The 22,209-nt window shown below is 46.6% G+C and overlaps 2 protein-coding genes across 3 annotated transcripts in view; one reads left to right on the top strand and one right to left on the bottom strand.

The window, feature by feature from the left end:
• The window catches only part of LOC140209741 (serine/threonine-protein kinase Nek9-like), a 193,122-nt gene that overhangs the window by 4,829 nt on the left and 166,084 nt on the right, over positions 1 to 22,209 (bottom strand). The window contains exon 25 of one of the 2 annotated variants that reach the window (XM_072278148.1): positions 396 to 462. The exons of the other annotated variant lie outside the window; for it this stretch is intronic. The gene's annotated coding sequence lies outside the window, so the exon portion shown is untranslated. Of the gene's footprint in view, positions 1 to 395; positions 463 to 22,209 lie in introns of those variants that run through there. 2 annotated transcript variants of the gene reach the window in all.
• igdcc3 (immunoglobulin superfamily, DCC subclass, member 3) overlaps positions 1 to 22,209 on the top strand; it is a 186,379-nt gene that overhangs the window by 147,457 nt on the left and 16,713 nt on the right. Inside the window, exons 6-7 of the mRNA XM_072278158.1 lie at positions 1,593 to 1,751; positions 13,859 to 14,024. Of these exons, the coding sequence (XP_072134259.1) occupies positions 1,593 to 1,751; positions 13,859 to 14,024 (325 nt within the window). The remainder of the gene's footprint in view (positions 1 to 1,592; positions 1,752 to 13,858; positions 14,025 to 22,209) is intronic.

Genomic DNA, 22,209 nt, shown 5'->3' with positions numbered 1-22,209 from the left:
TTGTAATGAGGAAATGCTCGGATTTGTTAAACCTCAGACCTGTCAGGATTAAGGTATTAATGAATAATTTGTATGACCTCGATGGCAGAGCTTATAGGGGAGCATTTGTTTCGCAGTGCCAGAGACCCAGGCAGAAGCTGAAACAAGAGGCGGCCATAGTTAAAACTGTCCGCTGTTGGTCCGACCAGTCGGCCTCCATGCTGCAGGACTGCTTCGATGACATTGACTGGAACGTCTTCCATGATGAGGGTGTCTCCAAGTTCACAGATGGAGTCATGTGCTTCATACGGAAGTGCATTGATGATGTTGTCCCCCAGAAGTCGGTCAAGGTCTTCCCGAACCAGAAATCCTGGATCAATAATTCCAAGCAAGCAGCACTTACCTCGCAACACAGAGCTTACGCTGCCGGCCATCAGCTGGAGCTCAAGAAAAGCAGCTACCATCTACGTGAGGCTTTCTAGGCTGCGAAACAACAATACAGGGACAAGATTGAGTCAAGATTCACAACGAAAAGCACAGGGGACTTGTGGCGAGGGCTGCATACTATCGCAGACCTCAACGCCAAGCAGTGGTGCCGCCAACATCGCGGCTTCTCTCCCAGATGAGCTCAATCGCTTTTACACACGGTTCGATGTCACTAACTGAGCCTCTGAGGAAAGCCACCGCCACAACCTGAAACCTGGTCATCTCTAAGGCTGAGGTACGCAGATGCTTCCAATGAGTGGACAGTCGCAAAGGTCTGGACAACCTTGCCCAGACCTGCATCCTGGAGAGTGAAGACTTTCCAGGCGCAGATCCATGGTCTCGCAAGACTAACGGATGCCTTTAAATAACACTACTGTGGAAAAGTTAGGCACATATATATAGCTGCTATAGTGCTACAGAGTAATTTTATGTTTTACACCTCAAAAGAAAACAAATTTCATGACATATGTGAGTGATGATAAATCTGATTCTGATATGGGTCTCTGTTGTGGACTGAGAGTGGGAAGGGGACAGGGAGAGGAGAGGGAGCAGGAAGCACCAGAGAGACATCCTGTAATGATCAATAATCCAGTTGTTTGGAATCAAATAACTGTGCCTGGTGTCTCAGGGCTGGGTGTGTCCGCACATGTGCCACTCACCCCATCCCCATCCCTGGCACTCTTTCTCTGCTTCCTGTCCCACACCCTTCCCACAGTGCTCCACCCTCGCCATTCCCAACATCCTCTGCTCCCACCAGATTTACAAACTTGCTCTCTGCTCCATGTTCACAAATATAGGATGGTGAAAAACTCTAAGACACCCTAGCTAAATGCTTAAGACTTTTGAACAGAACTATATTTTATTTTGACACACTTATGCATGTTATTTTTTTTGCCTCCGACTTTTAAGTGTGACAGCTGGCAAAACCTTAGTTGCCTCCATATAATAAACTGTAGGATTAACATCCAGGCTCTTCCCATCATTCAAGCATGATGGTGCAAGATTAATCCACTCCTTTCTCTAACTCACTGGTGGATTTGACAAGTGATTGTTTGTAGGACTGGGGGAGACAAACTGTTACTCCGCTGATTAAATCCCAGCTAATCCGCAAACGTTTGCATCCGCAGATGGCCGGCCGATCGGTGTGGAGGGAATCCAGGTGCTTGGCACAGGGAACCTGATGATCTCCGACCTTTCCGTGCAGCATTCCGGGGTGTACGTGTGCGCCGCCAACAAACCAGGGACGCGGGTGAGGCGCACAGCGCAGGGGAGGCTGGTGGTCCAAGGTAAGTCTGTGATTCTTCGTGGGGACCGTTACAATTAATAGCCGTTTGCTGAGAGTTAGATTTCATTTGGTTGCCTGTGTGAGTGTGAACACCCAATAGAATGCCCTGCATTATAGAACATAGAGCAGATTAGCAGAAGTACAAGCCTTTGGGCCCATGATGTGGTGTGGAACTAATTAAATGTAATTAAATGCTCAACCAAGCTCTGTTCGTATCCTTCCATTATCTGCACATTCAGATGCCCTTTTAAGAGTCTCATCAACATCTCAACGCTGTGAATTACTGCAGACATCCCACCCTGCAAAAACTCATTTCAGGGAGGTAGCACCATCAATTTGCGGGAGACTTCCGGGAGAGGTGGGATGTCTGCAATAGAGTAGCTCCTTAGCAGCTAGCCAGCTAGTTTAAATAACGTTAGCTACACTAATGAATGAATGACACCTGTTAAACTCACCTCAACATGTCTTTTACAGTCTTAACCCACCATGGGCAATAGAAAAGTCACTGTTGCAAACAGTGCAGCGAGCAACACTGTCATTATTTTGACCCCTATTAGGCAGGGGTACACTTTAGGGTAGTCTGGGGTGACGTACATTTTATATTTTCTTTTTTTGGAACACACTGCCATTGCGCGCTCGCGCTCCCTCTCTCTCTCGCTTGCTTGCTTGTTCTCACTCTCTCTCGCGTGCTGTCTCTCTCTCATGGTCGCTCTCGCGCTCTCTCTTGCTCTCAAAAAAATTGATTTCCGGGACATTGTATATCATTTGCGGGCATCAGGGAGCCACTATTAATATGCGGGAGACTCCCGGAACTTCCGGGAGAGGTGGGATGTCTGATTACTGTGAAATTTAATGCTCCGGGTGCCCCAGTTTCCTCCCACATTCCAAAAACATATAGATTGTGGGCATGCTCTTTTGGCGCCAGATGTGTGGCAACACTTACAGACTGCCCACAGCACAGCCGCGGACTGTGTTTCTCATGGAAGCGGACGACCCATTTCACTGTATGTTTCGAAGTACGTGTGACGAATAAAGCAAATAGTTAACTGGCTGCTAGTTTGCATTTCAGAAGCACACCTTAAAATGGATCCTGTGCATTTGCTGAGGGTGCCGGGTGCCGCAGAATGTGGCTTGTTGCACAACAGTCTGAGAAGAAGGCCGCCTCCCATGCAGTGAACGCCTCTCTCCTCTGCTTTGCTGGGAGCTGGTGGCTGCTGGTTTTCTGCTGGTGCTTGCCCCAGCAGGCCTCCTCGTCCTTGTGCTCTTCTTGCTTCTTCTGCCACTCACCCTACGCACTAGGGACAATTCACAAGAGCCAGCCAACCTGTTAACCCACCCTGGGATGCATCAGGAAACTGGAACTCCCAGGGTAAAACTACGTGTTCTATACACAGAGCACCTGAAGGTGTATGGGGTATCAGGGAGGGGTAGCACCTCTGGTGGGGGAACATGTCATGTCCTTTTCAAGGCAGTTAGTCCACCTTTGGTCCCCACCTGGCACTCAGCTCTCACCTGTGGCTCCTCGTAGCTGTTTGCATGCGACAGCGGCCACACCCCGGACAACGGCTCCGACAAGCCGGCTAAACCAGGTGAGGGTAGCCGACGAGTCTCAAACCCTCGGTGAGATAGGGAGTTGTCTATCCCAGCATGTGAAGACAGACTCTAGCGGATTGAGAGGACGAGACCAATGGAGGGTCCAACGGTCAAGAAGGCGGTCTCTGCAAGCGTCGTGGAACGTGTAGAGCAGGACAAGACACAGAAGACGTCCTGGTCATCCACTGCACCTAGTTCCATCTCCAGCCGTCTCGACTCTGTCTTGCCACTGGATCCAGATGGGAATTGGGAAGAGAGAGTGAGGCTGACGCTGTGCAACTCTCCCTCACTTAAATCCAAGTCACGCGCTATTCTCGACACCATCATAATGGTGTTGAGGTCCTCATCGACGTCGACGATGGACGAACACCTGAAGGTAGGATTGAAGCCAAGTCTCTGTTCCTCTAGCCCCTGATGAAGGGTCTCGGCCTGAAACGTCGACTGTACCTCTTCCCAGACATGCTGCCTGGCCTGCTGCGTTCACCAGCAACTTTGATGTGTGTTGCCTCAATACTTGTGTCTCTTTGCTGCTGTTCCTCTGGCACCAGCTGTTGCTTTTAGTTGACCTAGCAAGTGAGGCTGAGCAACATGCAGCATGTCACTACGAGGAACCTGCCCTTTGCTAGGCATATTCTGCAGCATGCCTGCAGTCCAGTTCAAGCATTGGAGCCTCATTTTTAGAAAATCCATAGTATTTTCCACGATGACTCTGAAACTTGTTCAGCCTTGGCCCATGGTTAGGCTGCTGTGGTAGGAAACTATATTGATGTCAGCAGCCAGTGAGCCAGAGAGCTTGTCTCGGGGATTCATCCTTCTAGGCTTTGTTGTCCTTAGGAAATGTCTGGTGGTGTGTCCACTCTCTGGATGAAGACTTGGGTTTTCTGGAAACATGTTCTCACCATCAGGTCATCAGCCTGAACATGGAGTGGTGGACACTTTCTTTCTGAGGAAAAGGTTATCATGTAGAACAAGTGTGATGAAGGGGAAGGAGCTCCCAGAGTTACTGACAGTGACATGGAAGTCCAAGAACCATGGATGTCAGATGGGAACCTTTGCGTGCTGAGGTGGTCAGCAGACCAGTCAGAGGCACCTCAGGAGGAGCAGGGTGGGAGGTGGCTCCAGCTCTGTCCTCTAGAGAGCCTCCACTTCCTCAAGGAGACAGAGAGAGATATAGCACAGGGGCGACCCGGTTAGCACAACGCTTCCCGGTACAGGCGACCCGGGCCCAATTCCAGCTGCTGCCTGTAAGGAGCTTGTACGTTCTCCCCGTGACCGCGTGGGTTTCCTCCCACAGTCCAAAGACGTAACGATCGGTGGGTTAATTGGGCATTGTAAATTGTCCTGTGGTTAGGCCAGGGTTAAGCCGGGGGATTGCTAGGCTGCGTGCCTCAAAGGGCCAGAAAGCCCTATTCCACGCTGAATCTCAATCAACAGAAACTTACACTCCAACCCACTAAGTCCACCCTGACCATCAGCCAACTATTCTACATCAGTCCCTTCATTTTATTATTATTCCCATATTCCTATCAACTTCCCCCTCCTCCCCACACATTCTGCCACTCACCCTACACACTGGGGGCAACTTAGTCAGCCGATTAACCCACCTTGGGATGTATCAGGAAACTGGAACTCCCAGAGGAAACATACCCATTTAATACACACAGCAGCTGAGGTCGGGACTGAACCCAAGTCTTTGGTGTTGTGAGGCAGCGATTCTACAGGCTGCATCTCATCCTCACAGTTAGGTGGGGATTGAGTTCAAGAGCTGTGAAGTAATGATGCAGCTCTATATTACTTTGGTTAGACCACATATGGACTATTGTGTTCAGTTCTGATCACCTCATTATATGAAGGATGTGGAAGCTTTAGAAAGACCATAAGACCACAAGACAAAGGAGCAGAAGTAGGCCATTCAGCCCATCGAGTCTGCTCCGCCATTTTATCATGAGCTGATCCATTCTCCTATTTAGTCCCACTCCCCCGCCTTCTCACCATAACCTTTGATGCCCTGGCTACTCAGATACCTATCAATCTCTGCCTTAAATACACCCAATGACTTGGCCTCCACTGCTGCCCGTGGTAACAAATTCCATAGATTCACCACCCTCTGAATAAAAAAGTTTCTTCGCATTTCTGTTCTGAATGGGCGCCCTTCAATCCTTAAGCCATGCCCTCTCGTACTAGACTCCCCCATCATGGGAAACAACTTTGCCACATCCACTCTGTCCATGCCTTTTAACATTCGAAATGTTTCTATGAGGTCTCCCCTCATTCTTCTAAACTCCAAGGAATACAGTCCAAGAGTGGACAAACGTTCCTCATATGTTAACCCTCTCATTCCCGAATCATTCTAGTGAATCTTCTCTGTACCCTCTCCAACGTCAGCACATCCTTTCTTAAACAAGGAGACCAAAACTGCCCACAGTACTCCAAGTGAGGTCTCACCAGCGCCTTGTAGAGCCTCCACATCACATCCCTGCTCCTATACTCTATTCCTCTAGAAATGAATGCCAACATTGCATTCGCCTTCTTCACTACTGACTCAACCTGGAGGTTAACTTTAAGGGTATCCTGTACGAGGACTCCCAAGTCCCATTGCATCTCAGAACTTTGAGTTCTTTCCCCATTTAAATAATAGTCTGCCCGTTTATTTTTTGTGCCAAAGTGCATAACCATACACTTTCCAACATTGTACTTCATTTGCCACTTCTTTGCCCATTCTTCCAATCTATTCAAGTCTCTCTGCAGACTCTCCATTTCCTCAGCACTACCGGCCCCTCCACCTATCTTCATATCGTCAGCAAACTTAGCTACAAAGCCATCTATTCCATAATCCAAATCGTTGATGTACAATGTAAAATGAAGCGGCCCCAACACTGATCCCTATGGAACACCACTGGTAACTGGCAGCCAACCAGAATAGGATCCCTTTATTCCCACTCTCTGTTTCCTGCCAATCAGCCAACACTCTATCCACGTATGTAACTTTCCCGTAATTCCATGGGCCCTTATCTTGTTAAGTAGCCTCATGTGTGGCACCTTGTCAAAGGCCTTCTGAAAATCCAAATATACAACATCCACTGCATCTCCCTTGTCTAGCCTACTGGTAATTTCCTCAAAAAATTGTAATAGGTTTGTCAGGCAGGATTTTCCTTTAAGGAATCCATGCTGAGTTCTGCCTATCTTGTCATATGCCTCCAGGTACTCTGTAACCTCATCCTTGACAATCGACTCCACCAACTTCCCAACCACCGATGTCAAGCTAACAGGTCTATAATTTCCTTTTTGTTTCCTTGCCCCCTTCTTAAATAGCAGAGTGACATTTGCAATCTTCCAGTTCTCCAGAACCATGCCAGAATCTATCGACTTTTGAAAGATCATCGTTAATGCCTCCGCAATCTCCACAGCTACTTCCTTCAGAACACGAGGGTGCATTCCATCTGGTCCAGGAGATTTATCTACCTTTAGCCTATTCAGCTTCCTGAGTACTTTCTCTGTCGTAATTGTGACTGCGCACACTTCTCTTCCCTGCCACCCTTGAGTGTCCAGTATCCTGCTGATGTCTTCCTCAGTGAAGACTGATGCAAAATAGTCATTCAGTTCCTCTGCCATCTCTTTATCTCCCATTACAATTTCTCCAGCAACATTTTCTATCGGTCCTATATCTACTCTCACCTGTCTTTTACACTTTATATACTTGAAAAAGCTTTTAGTATCCTCTTTGATATTATTTGCTAGCTTCCTTTCATAGTTAATCTTTTCTCTCTTAATGACCGTCTTGGTTTCCTTTTGTAAGGTTTTAAAAACTTCCCAATCTTCTGTCTTCCCACTAATTTTTGCTTCCTTGTATGCCCTCTCCTTTGCTTTAACCTTGGCTTTGACTGCTCTTGTCAACCATGGTTGCATCCTTTTTCCACTCAAAAATGTCTTCTTTTTTGGAATATACCTGTCTTGCACATTCCTCATTTCTCACATAAACTCCAGCCACTGCTGCTCTGCTGTCTTTCCCGCCAGTGTCCCTTTCCAGTCAACCTTGGCCAGTTCCTCTCTCATGCCACTGTAATTTCCTTTACTCCACTGAAACACCGACACACCAGATTTTGGCTTCTCTTTTTCTAATTTCACAGTGAACTCAATCATGTTATGATCACTGCCTCCTAAGGGATCCTTCACCTCAATCTCTCTAATCACCTCCGGTTCATTACACAATACCCAATCCAGTACAGTCGATCCCCTAGTGGGCTCAACAACAAGCTGTTCTAAAAAGCCATCTCGCAGACATTCTACAAATTCTCTCTCTTCGGATCCAGTGCTGACCTCATTTTCCCAATCTCTTCGCATGTTAAAATCCCTCACAATTATCATAACACTGCCCTTCTGACAAGCCTTTTCTACTTCCAGTTGTAATTTGTAGTCCACATCCCTGCAGCTGTTTGGAGGCCTATAAATAACTGCCATCAGGGTCCTTTTACCCCTGCTATTTCTTAGCTGAAACCATAAAGATTCTGCACCTTCCGATCCTATATCACCTCTTTCTAATGATTTAATATTATTTCTTACCAATAAAGCCACGCCTCCCCCTCTGCCTACCTTCCTATCCTTTTGATACACCGTGTATCCTTGGACGTTCAGCTCTCAGAGACATGCATCCTTTAGCCAGGTCTCAGTGATGGCCACAATATCATACCTGCCAATCTGTAGCTGTACAACAAGATCATCCACTTTATTCCTTATGCTGCGTGCATTTAAGTACAACACCTTAAGACCAGTATTTGATACTTTTTGCTTTGATTTCACTGCAACTTTATTGCACTGCAACTCATCCCAATGGCTACAAATTGGCCCCATCACCTGCCTGTCTTTCCTGACATCTTTACTGCTCACTATCTTAGATTTATTTCTGTTTTCCCCTTCCTCTGCTCTGTCATTCCGGTTCCCATCCCCCTGCCAAATTAGTTTAAACCCTCCCTAACAGCTCTATTAAACTTTCCCACTAGGATACTGGTCCCCTTCGGGTTCAGGTGTAACTTTTTGAACAGGTCACACTTCCCCCAGGAGAGATCCCAATGATCCAAGAATCTGAAGCCCTGCCTCCTACACCAGTCTCTCAGCCACGCATTCATCTGCCTGATCCGACTATTCTTGCCCTCGCTAGCACGTGGCACAGGTAGCAATCCCTTTTGGATGCAGAGGAGTTATACTTTAGAGACCTTCAAATGTAAACTCAGTAGTTATTTCAACACACTATGTGAATAGGAATTTGGCAAGCTTTGTTGGGAAAATGGCCTGACAAAAACTTTCTAATATTGGAGTGATGGAGGAAGAGTGGTGACCTGATAGAGGTGTACAAGATGATGAGAGGCATTGATCGTGTGGATAGTCAGAGGACTTTCCCCAGGGCTGAAATGGCTAGCACGAGAGGGCACAGTTTTACGGTGCTTGGAAGAAGGTACAGTGGAGATGTCAGGGGTAAGTTTTTTATGCAGATGCGTGGTGAGTGCGTGGAATGGGTTGCCTGCGACAGTGGTGGAGGTGGATACAACAGGGTCTTTTAAAAGACTCCTGGATAGGTACATGGAGCTTAGAAAAATAGAGGGCTATTGGTAACCGTAAACACAAAATACTCTGCAGATGCTGGGGTCGAAGCAACACTCACAACACGCTGGAGGAACTCAGCAGTTCGGGCAGCATCCATGGAAACAATCAGTCAATGTTTCGGGCTGGAACCGTTCGTCAGGACTGAAGGGGGAAGGGGCAAAGGCCCTATAAAGAAGGTGGGGGAAGGGTGGGAAGGAGAAGACTGGAAGACTGGAGAAGGTGAAAAACCAGTAAGGGGAAAGATAAAGGGGTGGGGGAGGGGAAGCAGGGAGGTGATAGGCGGGAAAGGTGAAGAAGAAATAGAGGAAAACACAATAGGTAGTAGAAGGAGGCGGAACCTTGAGGGAGGTAGTAGGCAGCTGGGGGGGGTGGGCAGAGTGAAACTGGAATAGGGGAAGGGAGGGGGAGGGGTAACCCTAGGTAGTTTCTAAGGTAAGGACATGTTCGACACAGCTTTGTGGGCCGAAGGGCCTGTATTGTGCTGTAGGTTTTCTATGTTCTAATGTACTAGGATGTTGCATGGATTACAGAGGGTGTTTTAAGAGGAAAGGTTGAATGAACTGGAGCTATTCTCTTTGCAGCAAAGGTCACTTGATAGAGATGTACAAGATGACAAGAGGCATAGATAGAGTGAACAGCCAGGGACTTTTCCCCAGGACAGAAATGACTAATACAAAGGGGAATAATTTGATGGTGATTGGAGTAAAGTATAGGGAGGTTGTCAAAGATAGGTTTTTTTTTACACAGAGAGTGGTGGGGGCTTAGAACACCTTGCCAGGGGTAGTGGTAAATGCATTTAAGAGACTCTTAGATAGGCACATGGTTGCATGAGAGATGGAGGGAATGGGGGAAGGGAAGGGCTAGATTGATCTTAGAATAGATTAAAAGGTCAGTAAATGTCGTGAGCTGTACCGTTCTATGTTCTAAAGATTTAAAGAGTTGCTTAATTTGTCAAATGCAGTTGGACACATACAGTGAAATGCGTCATTTGCGTCAAGTCAGATCAGCGAAGGTTGTGCTGAGCAGCCCAGAAGTGTCGGGACACCTCCAGCGCCGACGAAGCGTGCCCACGGCTCACTAACCCTCACCGTACGTCTTTGGAAGCTGAAGCACCTGGAGGAAGCCCACGCAGTCATAGGGAGAACGTAGAAACTCCTTACAGATGCCGGTGTGACTGTAAAGCGTGACGCTAACTGCTACACTACCGTGCCGCCCCAATAGTGTGACAATAATAAATCAATACCGAACCTCACTTAACATCTATCAACCCCAGTTTTGAATCTTTCACCACTAGAGGTGGAAGTTTACTTCATCCCTCATTGGAGAAGCACTCCCACTTGGCCCGGCCACGTACAGTTCTGGTTCCTCCTCTGCATTGACTGGTGAAATTGAGTCAGGTGTCAATTCAGAAAGAAGCCACCGTGATGACAGAGTCCAATATCTAATTAAAGGCCTGTGGGTGAGTTCTTAGAGAAGGATACAGAGAGAAATTAAATCGATTGGAGGCCACAGATTTAGCTTCTCGCTGTACCAGGCAAGAAGCAGACTCAAGACCCATCTTGAGTTACCTGAAAGCGAAGATTTACTGATGGATTTCAGTGAACTGAAACCTTACACCAGTGTGTAGGTGACTGGTAGGTATTTGTGCTTGGGCAGTCCTCAGGCTCTGAGTTAGAGTTCGAATTTACGCGGCATCTAGCGGCGGTACCAAAGACATAAAGGCGCTGAGTTTGCCAGATAACATCAGCAGGCCGGGAAGCAAAAAGTTAAAGCCCGAGGATTCATGGTAAAGTGATTGCAGTCAGTGATGTCAGCCACAGTGCTTGCCCTAGGGAGCCTACTTTCTCTGCACTCTAATCACTTGGCATCGACTGATTTGCACACTGACCCCAAAATTTACAGCTCTGCTTTCACAGACTAATAGACCCTTGCCCCAACATGCATCACTGTGAATTTACCATTACTAATGAAAAGTAAATTCCTGAAACGGTGTCGTGCTGGCTTTCACCAGGAAGTCTCCATCGCTGGCGAATGTGCAGGCACAAAGAGTTTTTGGTCTCTGAATGCTCGATATTTCAAATTCCTTTTGAATTTATCTAATTAATAGATATGTGTATTTAATCACATGAATAATTAAGAGCTATGAATAATTAAATCTGGTACATGGAACATGGCAGGGGCATTAATAATGTAGTCACATTAACTCTCCATGTGCTGGCTTTTGCTTTATAATCTATTACATGTATGTGTGTTTAACAAAATGTCATTGCGGAAAGAGAATGAAATACTACCCTACTTATCTCGGAAAGAATGTTTGTGCTGTTGGAGTCAAGTGGAACGTCTCACTAAGTACACAAAGCCTATTAGGAAACCCAAGCCTTCGGGTCATTCTCAGGCCAGCCAGTGGGGCAGACCGCAGCTTTCCAACGGTGTGCGATCGAACAGGAGCTTGCCACTGGTGTGACACTGCGCCTATGCCACAGCTCCCCCCCCCCCCCCCCGCACCACCGCCTTTTAGTTTCGATTTGTGTGCACTTGGCTGGCCGTCTCCGCTTTGACCCGGGAGGAGAAGGAGAGGAGAGAGTAGGGTATGCAGCAGGCAGACAGATAGGCCTTAAGCACAAGAGCTGCTGCAGATGCTGATAACCTCGAGTTGCACACTCAAAATGCTGGAGGAGCTCAGCAGGCCAGGCAGCACCTATGGAGGGGAATAAACAGTCGACGTATTGGGCCGAGGCCCTGCATTAAGGCTGGCAGTGTAACAGAAGCCAGCACATTGTTATTTTAAAATTTATTTTGAGGTACAGCACAGATGACAGGCCCTTCCATCCAATGGGCCTGCACCGCCTAAATACACCCAAGTGACCAGTTACCCAACTAAGACATACACCCTTGGGTATGTGGGAAGGAACTGGAGCACCCAGAGGAACACATGCAGTCGCAGTGAGAACCTACAACCCCCTCACAGACAGTGGTGGGGATTGAATCTGGGTAACTGGTACTGTAAAACGTTATACAGACAGCAGCGGGAATTGCAACTGGGGCATTGGCACTATAAAGTGTTACAACAGACTGCGGTGGAAATTGAACCCCGGTTATTGGCATTGTAAAGTGTTAAATGGACAGTGACGGGAATCGAAACTGGGTTATTGGCACTATAAAGTGTTATAACAGGCAGTGCTGGGAAGTGAACCCAGTTTGTTGGCTCTGTAAAGCGTTATATAGGCAGTGCGCGAATTGAACCCGTGTCATTGGCACTGTAAAACATTATGCTAACTGCTACATTACCATGCCACCCTAAATTTCTTATGAAAGAAGACACTATAACAGTCAGAGTTCTGTTTAGAGTAGACCCTGCTTCCCAAAACTCAGCCCACATACGCCTGGCTCAGGACAGGGGTGGAAACGTGTCAGGTCCTCGATCTCGGCTGGGTCTGGACCGGGGAGGTTCAGATCAAGGTTTTAGTTTTGTATCTGAGCGGTTTGCTGCACCGCCACAAACCTGCGGAGGAAAAGGGCGAAACAGAAGGGAGGATGGGGAGACGAGCTTGGGTCAGGGAGTGAGGGGTTGGACCATGTGGAGATGAGCAAATGGGAGCTTCGGTTTTATTTGGAAGCATTGCATAACTATTCAGAGCTCCTCCAGGTCGGGCAGTCAAACAAGAACCAACACATTTGCCACTTACTCTCAGTGTCCTCCCCCTCCCCTTCCCCTGTGTTGACGCACGTGATATATTGCAGCCTTTTTACAATCCCAGACTTCCCATAAAGTGCTGCTCTATTTCCTGGGATGTTGCTTGGTAACCGGTACTCAGTCTAAGGCCAATATGGTTTAGTGTCCGGGTCAGACTGTAACTTGAATATGGAGTTTATTTCTAAATCGATGTCCTGTTGGTGGGTTGCTTTGTCCTCAAAGCACAAGCCGAGTTCTTAGGTCTGGGAGCTGATCCCCATCGTCACAGCACGGATAAATTTTGAAACTGATCTTGTTCAAGAGATGATCTTGAGGAGTTTATATGATATTTAAAGTTAAAATCTGTTCCGAGCCTTGTGGCCCATCAGGCCAGTGCTTATGCTGGTTTCTGTGGCGTGAACTGACTGAGAGTACCAGACTCCCCCCAGCCCCCCCCCAGATAGGACGCCTGTCTATCGCGAGGTTAACCCCCATCATTTTGCCGGTACCCACTTTCAGCTGGGTGGACTGGAGCAGTGTGTGGTTAAGTGCCTTGCTCAAAGACACAACACGCTGCCTTGGCCGAGACTCGAACCCACGACCTACAGATCGTGAGCCCAACGCCCTAACCAATTGGCCACGCGCCACACTAGTTTATATGATATAAAGAATAGAAAGGTACAACCTGTATTCCAGTACAATTCACAAATCCGAGATGCACGAACAAAGATGAAATTTGGCAAAAGGCAAGTTTGGTACTAGGGAGCAGTTCTTCTACAGGGTGGAAAACCTTGAATTGTGTACTGGAGACTGACACCATGGGGGCATTCAGTGTGTGAGGAATCCAGCACGGAAAGAAGATATTTGGCCCATTGAGTCTGATTTAGCTCTTGGTAGAGCAAACTAACCAGACCCATTATCTCCTCCTTTTCTCAAAGCGTAGATGTGCTTTACCTTTAAATTTTAATCCAATTCTCTTTTGAAAGCCACAGTTGAATCTGCATCCATTCTTCTGCAGTTGTACAATGTTCAATTAAGCACATGGATGATGGAAAAATGGAGCGCTAAATAGCGGGGAAGGGTTAGATTTATCTCAGAGTAGGTTAAAAAGTCAGCAGGTGGGCCAGAGGGCAGAAATGTTCTATGTTCTACATTCCAATGTTGTCAAACACTCACTCCTGCATTCGGAGGATAAACTCATCTTTCTTGTAAGCTGACTTACTTTCTCCCGTTTTATATTTTAGCACCTGCAGAGTTTGTGCAGTATCCGCAGTCCATTTCGAGGCCTGTAGGGACCACGGCCATTTTCAATTGCCTGGCACAAGGGGAGCCAGTACCTCAACTCACCTGGCTGAAAAACGGGGAAATCCTGGCACCCACTGGGCACATCAAACTGAAGAACAACAATAAGTAAGTGGACCCAGCTTCCACCGGCTCCATGGTTGGGCAGATCTTTGGAGGAGAATTCAGGAGACATGAGGTTTCCCCAAGTATAGGCTCTGGGCCTGGTTGCTACCAGTTGGGGATCTGCCAGTCGTATTCCCACAGGAATCAAACCCATTTCAACAGAATGAAGATTTGTCCACTTGTCTCACTGAGGGATGTGATCTTGGGGAGGGAAATTTGAAGGAGAGCAGTGGGCATATAGTAAAGCCAGGAGAAGAATGGCTGGTACTTTTGTGTTAGTATTTTGCAACATTAATAATGAAACTACTGCCATTGGCCATGAAATTGATGCCAGTTTTGGGATTTCATGCTCCCACGATGGTCTAACTTGGAAATGTCAAACTTGGGCTCCTGTGAGGGATTAAAGGAGGAGAGGTGGCATTACTAGTCAGGGAAAACGTCACGGCATTGTTCCATCGGGACAGACTGGAGAACTCATCTAGTGAGGCATTATGGGTGGAACTGAGAAATAAGAATGGTATGACCATGTTAATGGGGCTATAATTACAGACCACCCAACAGTCCTAGGGATTTAGAGGAACACATTTGTAGAGATCACAGACTGTTACAAGAAACATAAGGCTTAGTAGGTGATTTGAACTATCTACATAATGATTGGGGCTCCCATCCTGTTAAAGGACTAGATGGGACAGAATTTGTCAGATGTGTTCAGGGAAGTTTCCTTAATCAGTACATAGAAGTCCCGGTGAGAGGCTGTGCTATACTGGACCTGCTATTAGGAAATGAGACAGGGCACGTGACAGAAGTTTATATAGGGAAATACTTTCCATCTAGTGATCAGAATCTCATTAGTTTCAAAGTAAATATGCAGAAGGTAAGTCGGTCCATGGGTTGAGGTTCTAAACTGGAGAAAAAATAATTTTGATATTATCAGAAATTAAATGGCAAGGGTGGATTGGGGTAGGCTGTTTTCTGGCATACTTGGTAAATGGGAGGCGTTCAAAAGCAAAATTTTGAGAGTATAAAACTTGAATGTGCCTGTAAGAATAAAAGCTAAAGATAACAAGTGTAGGAAACCTTGGTTTTCAAAAGATTGAGGCCCTGGTTAAGAGGAAAAAAAGGAGGTTCAAGGCAGGTATAGGCAAGTAGGAACAAATGAGGTGTTTAAGGAGTACATGCAGTGCCAAAGAACACTTAAGAAAGAAATCAGGAGCGCAAAAAGAAGGCATGAAGTTGCTCTAGCAGACAAGGGGAAGGAGAATCCTCAGGGATTCTGCAAATATGTTAAGAGCAAAAAAATTGCAGGGGACAAAATTGGTCTTCTGGAAGATCAAAATGGTAATACATGTGTGGATCCAAAAGAGATAGAGGAGATCTTAAATAATTTTTTTTTTTGCATCTGTGTTTACTCAGGAGATGGACACAGAGTCTGTAGAAGTGAGCCAAGCTGCATCAACTTCATGGACTCTGTACAGATTTCAGAGGAGGAGGTGTTTGCTATCCTGAAGCAAATCAGGATGGATAAATCACCAGGGCCTGACAAAGTGTTCCCTTGGACCCTGTGGGAGGCAAGTGTGGAAATTGTCAGGTCTGAGAGAGCTATTTATATCATCCTTAGCAGCAAGAAAGGTACCAGAGGACTGGAGGATATCCAATGTTGTTCCACTGTTTAAGAAAGGCTCTAAAAATAAACCAGGCAATTACAGGCTGGCGAGTCTGATATCAGTTATGGGAAAGATATTGGAAGGTATTCTAAGGGACTGGGTATACAAGTATTTAGATAAACATGGACTGATTAACAAGAGTCAGCATGGCTTCGTGTGTGGTAGGTCATGTCTAACTAATCTTATAGAGCTTTTCGAGGAAGCTACTAGGAAAGTGGATGTTGCCTACATGGATGTTAGCAAGGCATCTTACCAACATCTGCCTCCACAACTCTCCACTAACTGTCCTGGCACTCTGGTTCCCATCCCCCTGCAAATGTAGTTTAAACCCCACCGTGCAGCGCTTGCATACCTTCCCACTAGGTTATTAGTCCTCCTCCAGTTCAGGTACAAATCATCCCTTCTGTACAGGTCCTTCCTTCCCTGGAAGAGAGCCCAATGATCCAAAAATCTTATGCCTTCTCTCCTACACCAACTCCTTAGCCACGTGTTAAACTGTATAATCTTCCTAGTTCTGGCTTCACTAGCATGTGGCACGGGTAGCATTCCTAAGATCACAACCCTGGAGGTCCTGCCCTTTAACTTAGCACCTAGCTCCCTGAACTCCCTATGCAGAACCTCATCACTTGTCCTACCCATGTCATTGGTACTTATATGGACCTCGAGCTTTGGCTGATCATCCTCCCACTTAAGAATGCTGAGAACTCGATCCAAAATGTCCCGGACCCTGGCACCAGGGAGGCAACACACTATCCGGCAATCTCATTCTCGCCCACAGAACCTCCTTTCTCTTCCCCTAGCTAATGAATCCCCCATCACCACAACTAGCCTCTTCTCAGCCCTCCCCTTCTGAGTTATAGAGCCAGACTCGGTGCCAGAGACCCAACCACTGTCATACCTCCCCAACAGTATCCAAAGTGATATACCTGCTGTTGAGGGGGATAGCTACAGGGTACTCTGCACTGTCTTTTTAACCCCTTTCCCCTTCCTGACTGTCATTCAGTTTGCTGTGTCCTGCACCTTGGGTGTAATTACCTTTCTATATGTCCTATCTATCACCCCCTCAGCCTCCTGAATGATCCAGAGTTCATCCAGTTCCAGCTCCAACTCCTTAACATGGATTGTTAGAAGCTGCAGCTGGATGCACTTCTTGTAGTGTAGGTGTCAGGGACACTGGAGGTCTCCCTGCCTTCCCACATCCCACACGAGGAGAAATCCACTATCCTTGCCTGGCATCTATGTACTGACCTAGCTTTGCAGATATAAAGAAGGAAAAAACACTATCTACAACTTTTTATTTTTACCTTCTCTGACTGAAGCCTCAAAGAACTGAAACCTCAAAATCTCCACTCTAACTCTATCCACTCCAACAATGACCATTCCGCTTGAGCCTGCCTTACTTTAATGTTCATGCTGACCAATCCCAAAGGTGAATTGGCCTCTGCTCAAAGCTCCAAAAATCGTCCACAAATTGCTGCCTTTAATACTCGATCAGTGAACCTGAGTGAATTCTGTCTCCTCCAGCTTCTGGTCTCTCCAAATAGTCGCTGCTCAAAGCTCCATTGGTTTCCTACATTCTTTATAAATTTGTCACTGATATGTTTACAATACTTTACTTTCAAACTCAACAAGCCCCTATTTCCACAACTTTTATAAATTTACTAGGCTTTGTTTCCCACACAACTTATAAAGTCATATGGGGCCTGTTTCTAACATGTCTTTTAAAATCACTGCAGCCCATTCCCACATTCCATTTAAACATAGTGGGGCCCATTCCCACATTCCATTTAAACATACTGGAACCCATTCCCACATTCCATTTAAACATACTGGAACCCATTCCCACATTCCATTTACTCTGACTGGGGTCCATTCCCACACCTTATTTATTTACTTATATTTTGAGATAATCAGCGTGGAATAGGCCATTTGGCCCTTCGAGCTGCGCCACCGAGCAATCCCCCAATTTAATCCTAGCCCAATCACTGGACAGTTTACAATGACCAATTCACCTATCAACTGGTATGTCTTTGGGCAGTGGGAGGAAGCCTGAGCAGCCAGAGGAAACCCACACGGTCACGGGGAGAACGTACGAGCTCCTTATAGGCAGCGGCAGGAATTGAACCCAGGTCACTGGGACTGTAAAGCGTTGTGTTACCACTGTTCACACTCCCAGTCTCCGTTGAAGCCGACTGGCAGCCATTCCCACACTCCACTTAAACATTTGAACATGAGCCCCTCTGCAGAGAGAACTGAGACTGGAGCCAGGGGGCTCCAGACAGCCTCAAGATTCGAGGAAACGGATTTAGGATGGAAATGAGAGCATTCAGTAGATTTACAAGGAGCGCTGCCACAAGAAAGCTGCATCCATCATCAAAGACCCCACCATCTTGGCCTTGGTCTCTTCCTGCTACTGCCATTGGCAGGAGATACAAGGAACCTGAGGTCCCACACCACCAGGTTGAGGAACAGATATTACCATCCCACCATCAGCTCCTCAACCAGTGTGAGTCTAACGTTATTCATCACTGCTTTGAACTGATTGAACAACTTACAGACTCATGTTCAAGGATTCTTTACAACTCATGGTCTTAGTATTGCACAGTTTGTCTTCTTTTGCTCATTGGCTGCTTAAGTAGAATTTCTCATAAAATTCTGTTGTATTTAGTTTTTCCTTTAAATGCCTGCAAGAAAATGAATCTCAGGATAACATCCGTGATTGGTTGTCCGTTTTATCAAACAACGACATTTAGATATGTGCATTTTGGTAACACTTACATACTTTGATATTAAATTTATATTGAATTGTGAGGAGAAACTGTTTTTCCCAGGTAGTAGTGAATCTGTAGACTTTGCTGCCCAGGGGAAGCACTAGAGGCTACTAACTCTTTAAATATATTTAAAACTACAGTTAGTTAGATTTTTGCATAGAAGAATTAAGAGTTCTGGGGAAAAGATGGGTAGGTGGAGTTGAGTCTATGGCCAGATCAGCCATAATGTTATTAAATGGCTTGAGGAGCCGAATGGACAATTCTTCTTCCTGTTTCTTATGTTCTTAGGTTCAAGCTGACCACGTCTCCATTGTATAGGGAGCAATTGAAGTGCGGAGAGTGGAAATGTATCATAGGGGACAATATGGTTAGCGGAATAAATTCTGTTCTCCACAGCCACAAGTCAGATTCCCAATGGCTGCCTTGCTTGCCTGTTCCAGGGCTGAGGATATCTCCATGGGGCTGGAGAGAAATTGGAACGGGAGGGGAACAAATCCGGTCGTTCCTCACCCCTGACCCCTGAAAGCGGAGGAGCGTTTTGGGATGGTACTGGAAATATTGGAGTCCATGAATCAGAGGCGTGCAAAAGCCCGGAACGTTGAGGGTGTGCGGCACCCACTTGTCCCACCAGTCACTCTTGCCCCATCCATGGCAGAGTCTGTGATGCCCACATTGGCCTCAGGACTCACATAACTGAAGCACAAGGGAGTCATCCTTGGTCCCAGAAGACTGGCCAAGAACACAATTCAATGACCAATTGTTCTGAAGCAGAAAAAATTTTTTTTGAATCTTGACTTTGTACAACAAATGATTGCTTTTTAAACAGTGGTTAAAAATAAGCTGGCCCTGATCATGTTTCCCTGGTTACCACTATTAGCATGAAAAGCTCAAGGAATCAAATCAAAACAACAGGGTGAACAGTATGGTGGCCAAGTCAATGGCTCTCATAAAAGGCAGGATGTGACGATTAATGTTGGGGAGGCTAGCCATTCAGACTTTCTTTGTTCTGGTGAATCAGGGTAATTCCCAGTCAAGATGGCTGTGGCAGCTTTGTTTTTTTAAAATTCGTGTGGATTTACTCACGATCCCTGCTCCCAGCAGCTGTGGGAGGCCAAGAGGTTCAGGACTCCCAAGGGTGAGAAGATATTTCACTTCACTCCAAAGGTTCTTAGTCGTTACATGTGTGAACAACAGTGCAAGTTGGAAAAGCTATCTTCCCTTCAGTAACCAGCAGCTACCAAAGAGATTAAATAAAAGCCTTTGGAAATCCTTCAGACTGACTTCGGATTGGGAGGAGTTGTGGGAGGGGTTAAGGTGAAGAGCCGTGTGGGTTGTGGCTGGTGAGGATTGGGGGTAGAGAGCAGTGAGAGGAGGTGTGTATGGAGGAGAGTGGTTGGGTGACGGGGCACCGTTTACTGGTCATCTCCAGGACTGTCCCTAACTTACTTCAGTCCAAGTGCTGTGGAAAAAAATCTCTACCTTCAGCCGCCCTTGATGAGAAACATTCCTGGGGCATTTCTGGCTGGACTTCCCAGTGAGTTTACGCAGGGCATTTCAATTTTCTTATAGTTTCCAATTTTGTTTTGCGGACACTGGAGGAATGCCTTTGTTTTGGATCCCTGTATTGCAATATCTCAGCCCCCTACCCCCCACCCCACCCCCGCTCCCTACCGCTGTGCAGCGAAGGGTTAATGATTACTTTGCTTCTTTTGTGTGGGGGAAGACTGGCCATCGGTCTGGCCCTGTGACCTTGGGAAAATCACTCATGCTGATTGTTACTGTGCAGGACAACAGCCTTTGAATGTTCGTCCCTCAATAGACTGGGCCCTTTTTTTAAATGCTCTCACACTCTAGTGTGAATGTGTGCTGGCTCTAGCCCTGACTGGCTTTTCCTCAGCAGCTGTCAGTGCAGAATACAGAACTCAAACGTATTGTGGGCTTCACGGCCTACTGACAGACGTGTCAGGAAGCAGTCAGAGTCTATCCTTGCTGTATTTCCCAGAGATATGTAAATAACATGGGTCTGTGAATGAAATGATAGCAAAGATTGTGGCTCTTTCAATTGAAATCACTCCAGTTTCAAAGGTTGATAAAAGTTCAGCTTCTTACTAGCAGTAACTAACGCTGAGCTTTTTGTGCTGTAAGTGTTGCTATGCATCCCGGCGCCAAGATAGAATGCCCACAGTGTTTCACAGAAATCAGAAGCAGCAACACCACCACCACTCAGGTCAGGCCTTGTTCTCAGTGCTACCATCAGGAAGCAGGTACCGAGGCCTGAAGCCCCACACTCAACAATTCAGGAAAAGCTTCTTCCCCTCTGCCATCAGATTTGTGAATGGACACTGAACCCATGAACACTAGCTCACTACTTTATATTTCATTTTTGCACTACTTATTTAATTTAACTATTTAATATACATATTTACTGCAATTCACATTTTTTCTATTACATTTTTTATGTATTGCATTGTACTACTGCAGCAAAGTCAACACGTTCCACAAGCTATGCCAGTGATACTAAGGCAAACACGAATTCTGCAGATGCTGGAAATTCAAGCAACACACATCAAAGTTGCTGGTGAACGCAGCAGGCCAGGCAGCATCTCTAAGAAGAGGTACAGTCAACATTTCGGGCCGAGACCCTTCGTCAGGACTCACTGAAGGAAGAGCTAGTAAGAGATTTGAAAGTGGGATGGGGAGGGGGAGATCCAAAATGATAGGAGAAGACAGGAGGGGGAGGGATGGAGCAAAGAACTGGACAGGTGATTGACAAAAGGGATATGAGAGGATCATGGGACAGGAGGCCCAGGGAGCTGGGTCCCTCCCCACCCTCCTTTTCCTTCTCCCTGGGCCTCCTGTCCCATGATCCTCTCATATCCCTTTTGCCAATCACCTGTCCAGCTCCTGGCTCCATCCCTCCCCCTCCTGTCTTCTCCTACAATTTTGGATCTCCCCCTCCCCCTCCCACTTTCAAATCTCTTACTAGCTCTTCTTTCAGTTAGTCCTGACGAAGGGCCTTGGCCCGAAACATCGACTGCACCTCTTCCTACAGATGCTGCCTGGCCTGCTGTGTTCACCAGCAACTTTGATGTGTGGTCCAGTGATACTAAACCTGATTCTGATTCTGAGAACAAGACAACAGCAGCCATCCTAATAATTCCGTCCAACCATTCAAACACCCAGGCAAGCCTCCAGCTCCAGGACAGGCTGCCTCCAGGGTTGGAGGTCTCTCTGGGTGTGTCATTAGGTGGGAGGGAGGGATGGGACAGGGGCTTGTTTTGCTTTTGTTGCTGTGGCTGCCTGTGTTGCTCTGTGAAACATTGTGGGCATGGTATGTTGACGTTGGAATGTGTGGCAACTATTGCGGGCCGCCCCCAGCTCATCCTTGGGTATACTGGCAAATAATATATTTCACCGTGTGATTCAATGTACATGGAGGTAAATAGACCTGAACTTTAATCTGAATCTGCTGCAGTGTAGAAATTCATTAGGTTTGGTGATGACATGTCCAATTGATAGGAGAGGTAAGCACGAGTTTTTACACCTCAAAGGTGCCATATATTTGTGAAGCCTCAAGGCCCAATCCCAAAACAAGTCTGAGATTATTTGCATATGCATATGAGGAGCTAAAGACTGCTGGAGGCTCCCCTCACAAAATTGGGCTGTTCTGAGTGTAGCTGGCACTAAGTGAACCCATAGCTAGACACCCTTCATTCTGCTTCAGTGAGACTTATATGACTGTTTTCCTGATAA

The sequence above is a fragment of the Mobula birostris genome, chromosome 14 (assembly GCF_030028105.1).
Source record: "Mobula birostris isolate sMobBir1 chromosome 14, sMobBir1.hap1, whole genome shotgun sequence".
NCBI lineage: Eukaryota > Metazoa > Chordata > Chondrichthyes > Myliobatiformes > Myliobatidae > Mobula > Mobula birostris.
Note: the sequence above shows the minus strand (reverse complement) of the source record. Positions and strands in the feature narration are given on the sequence as shown.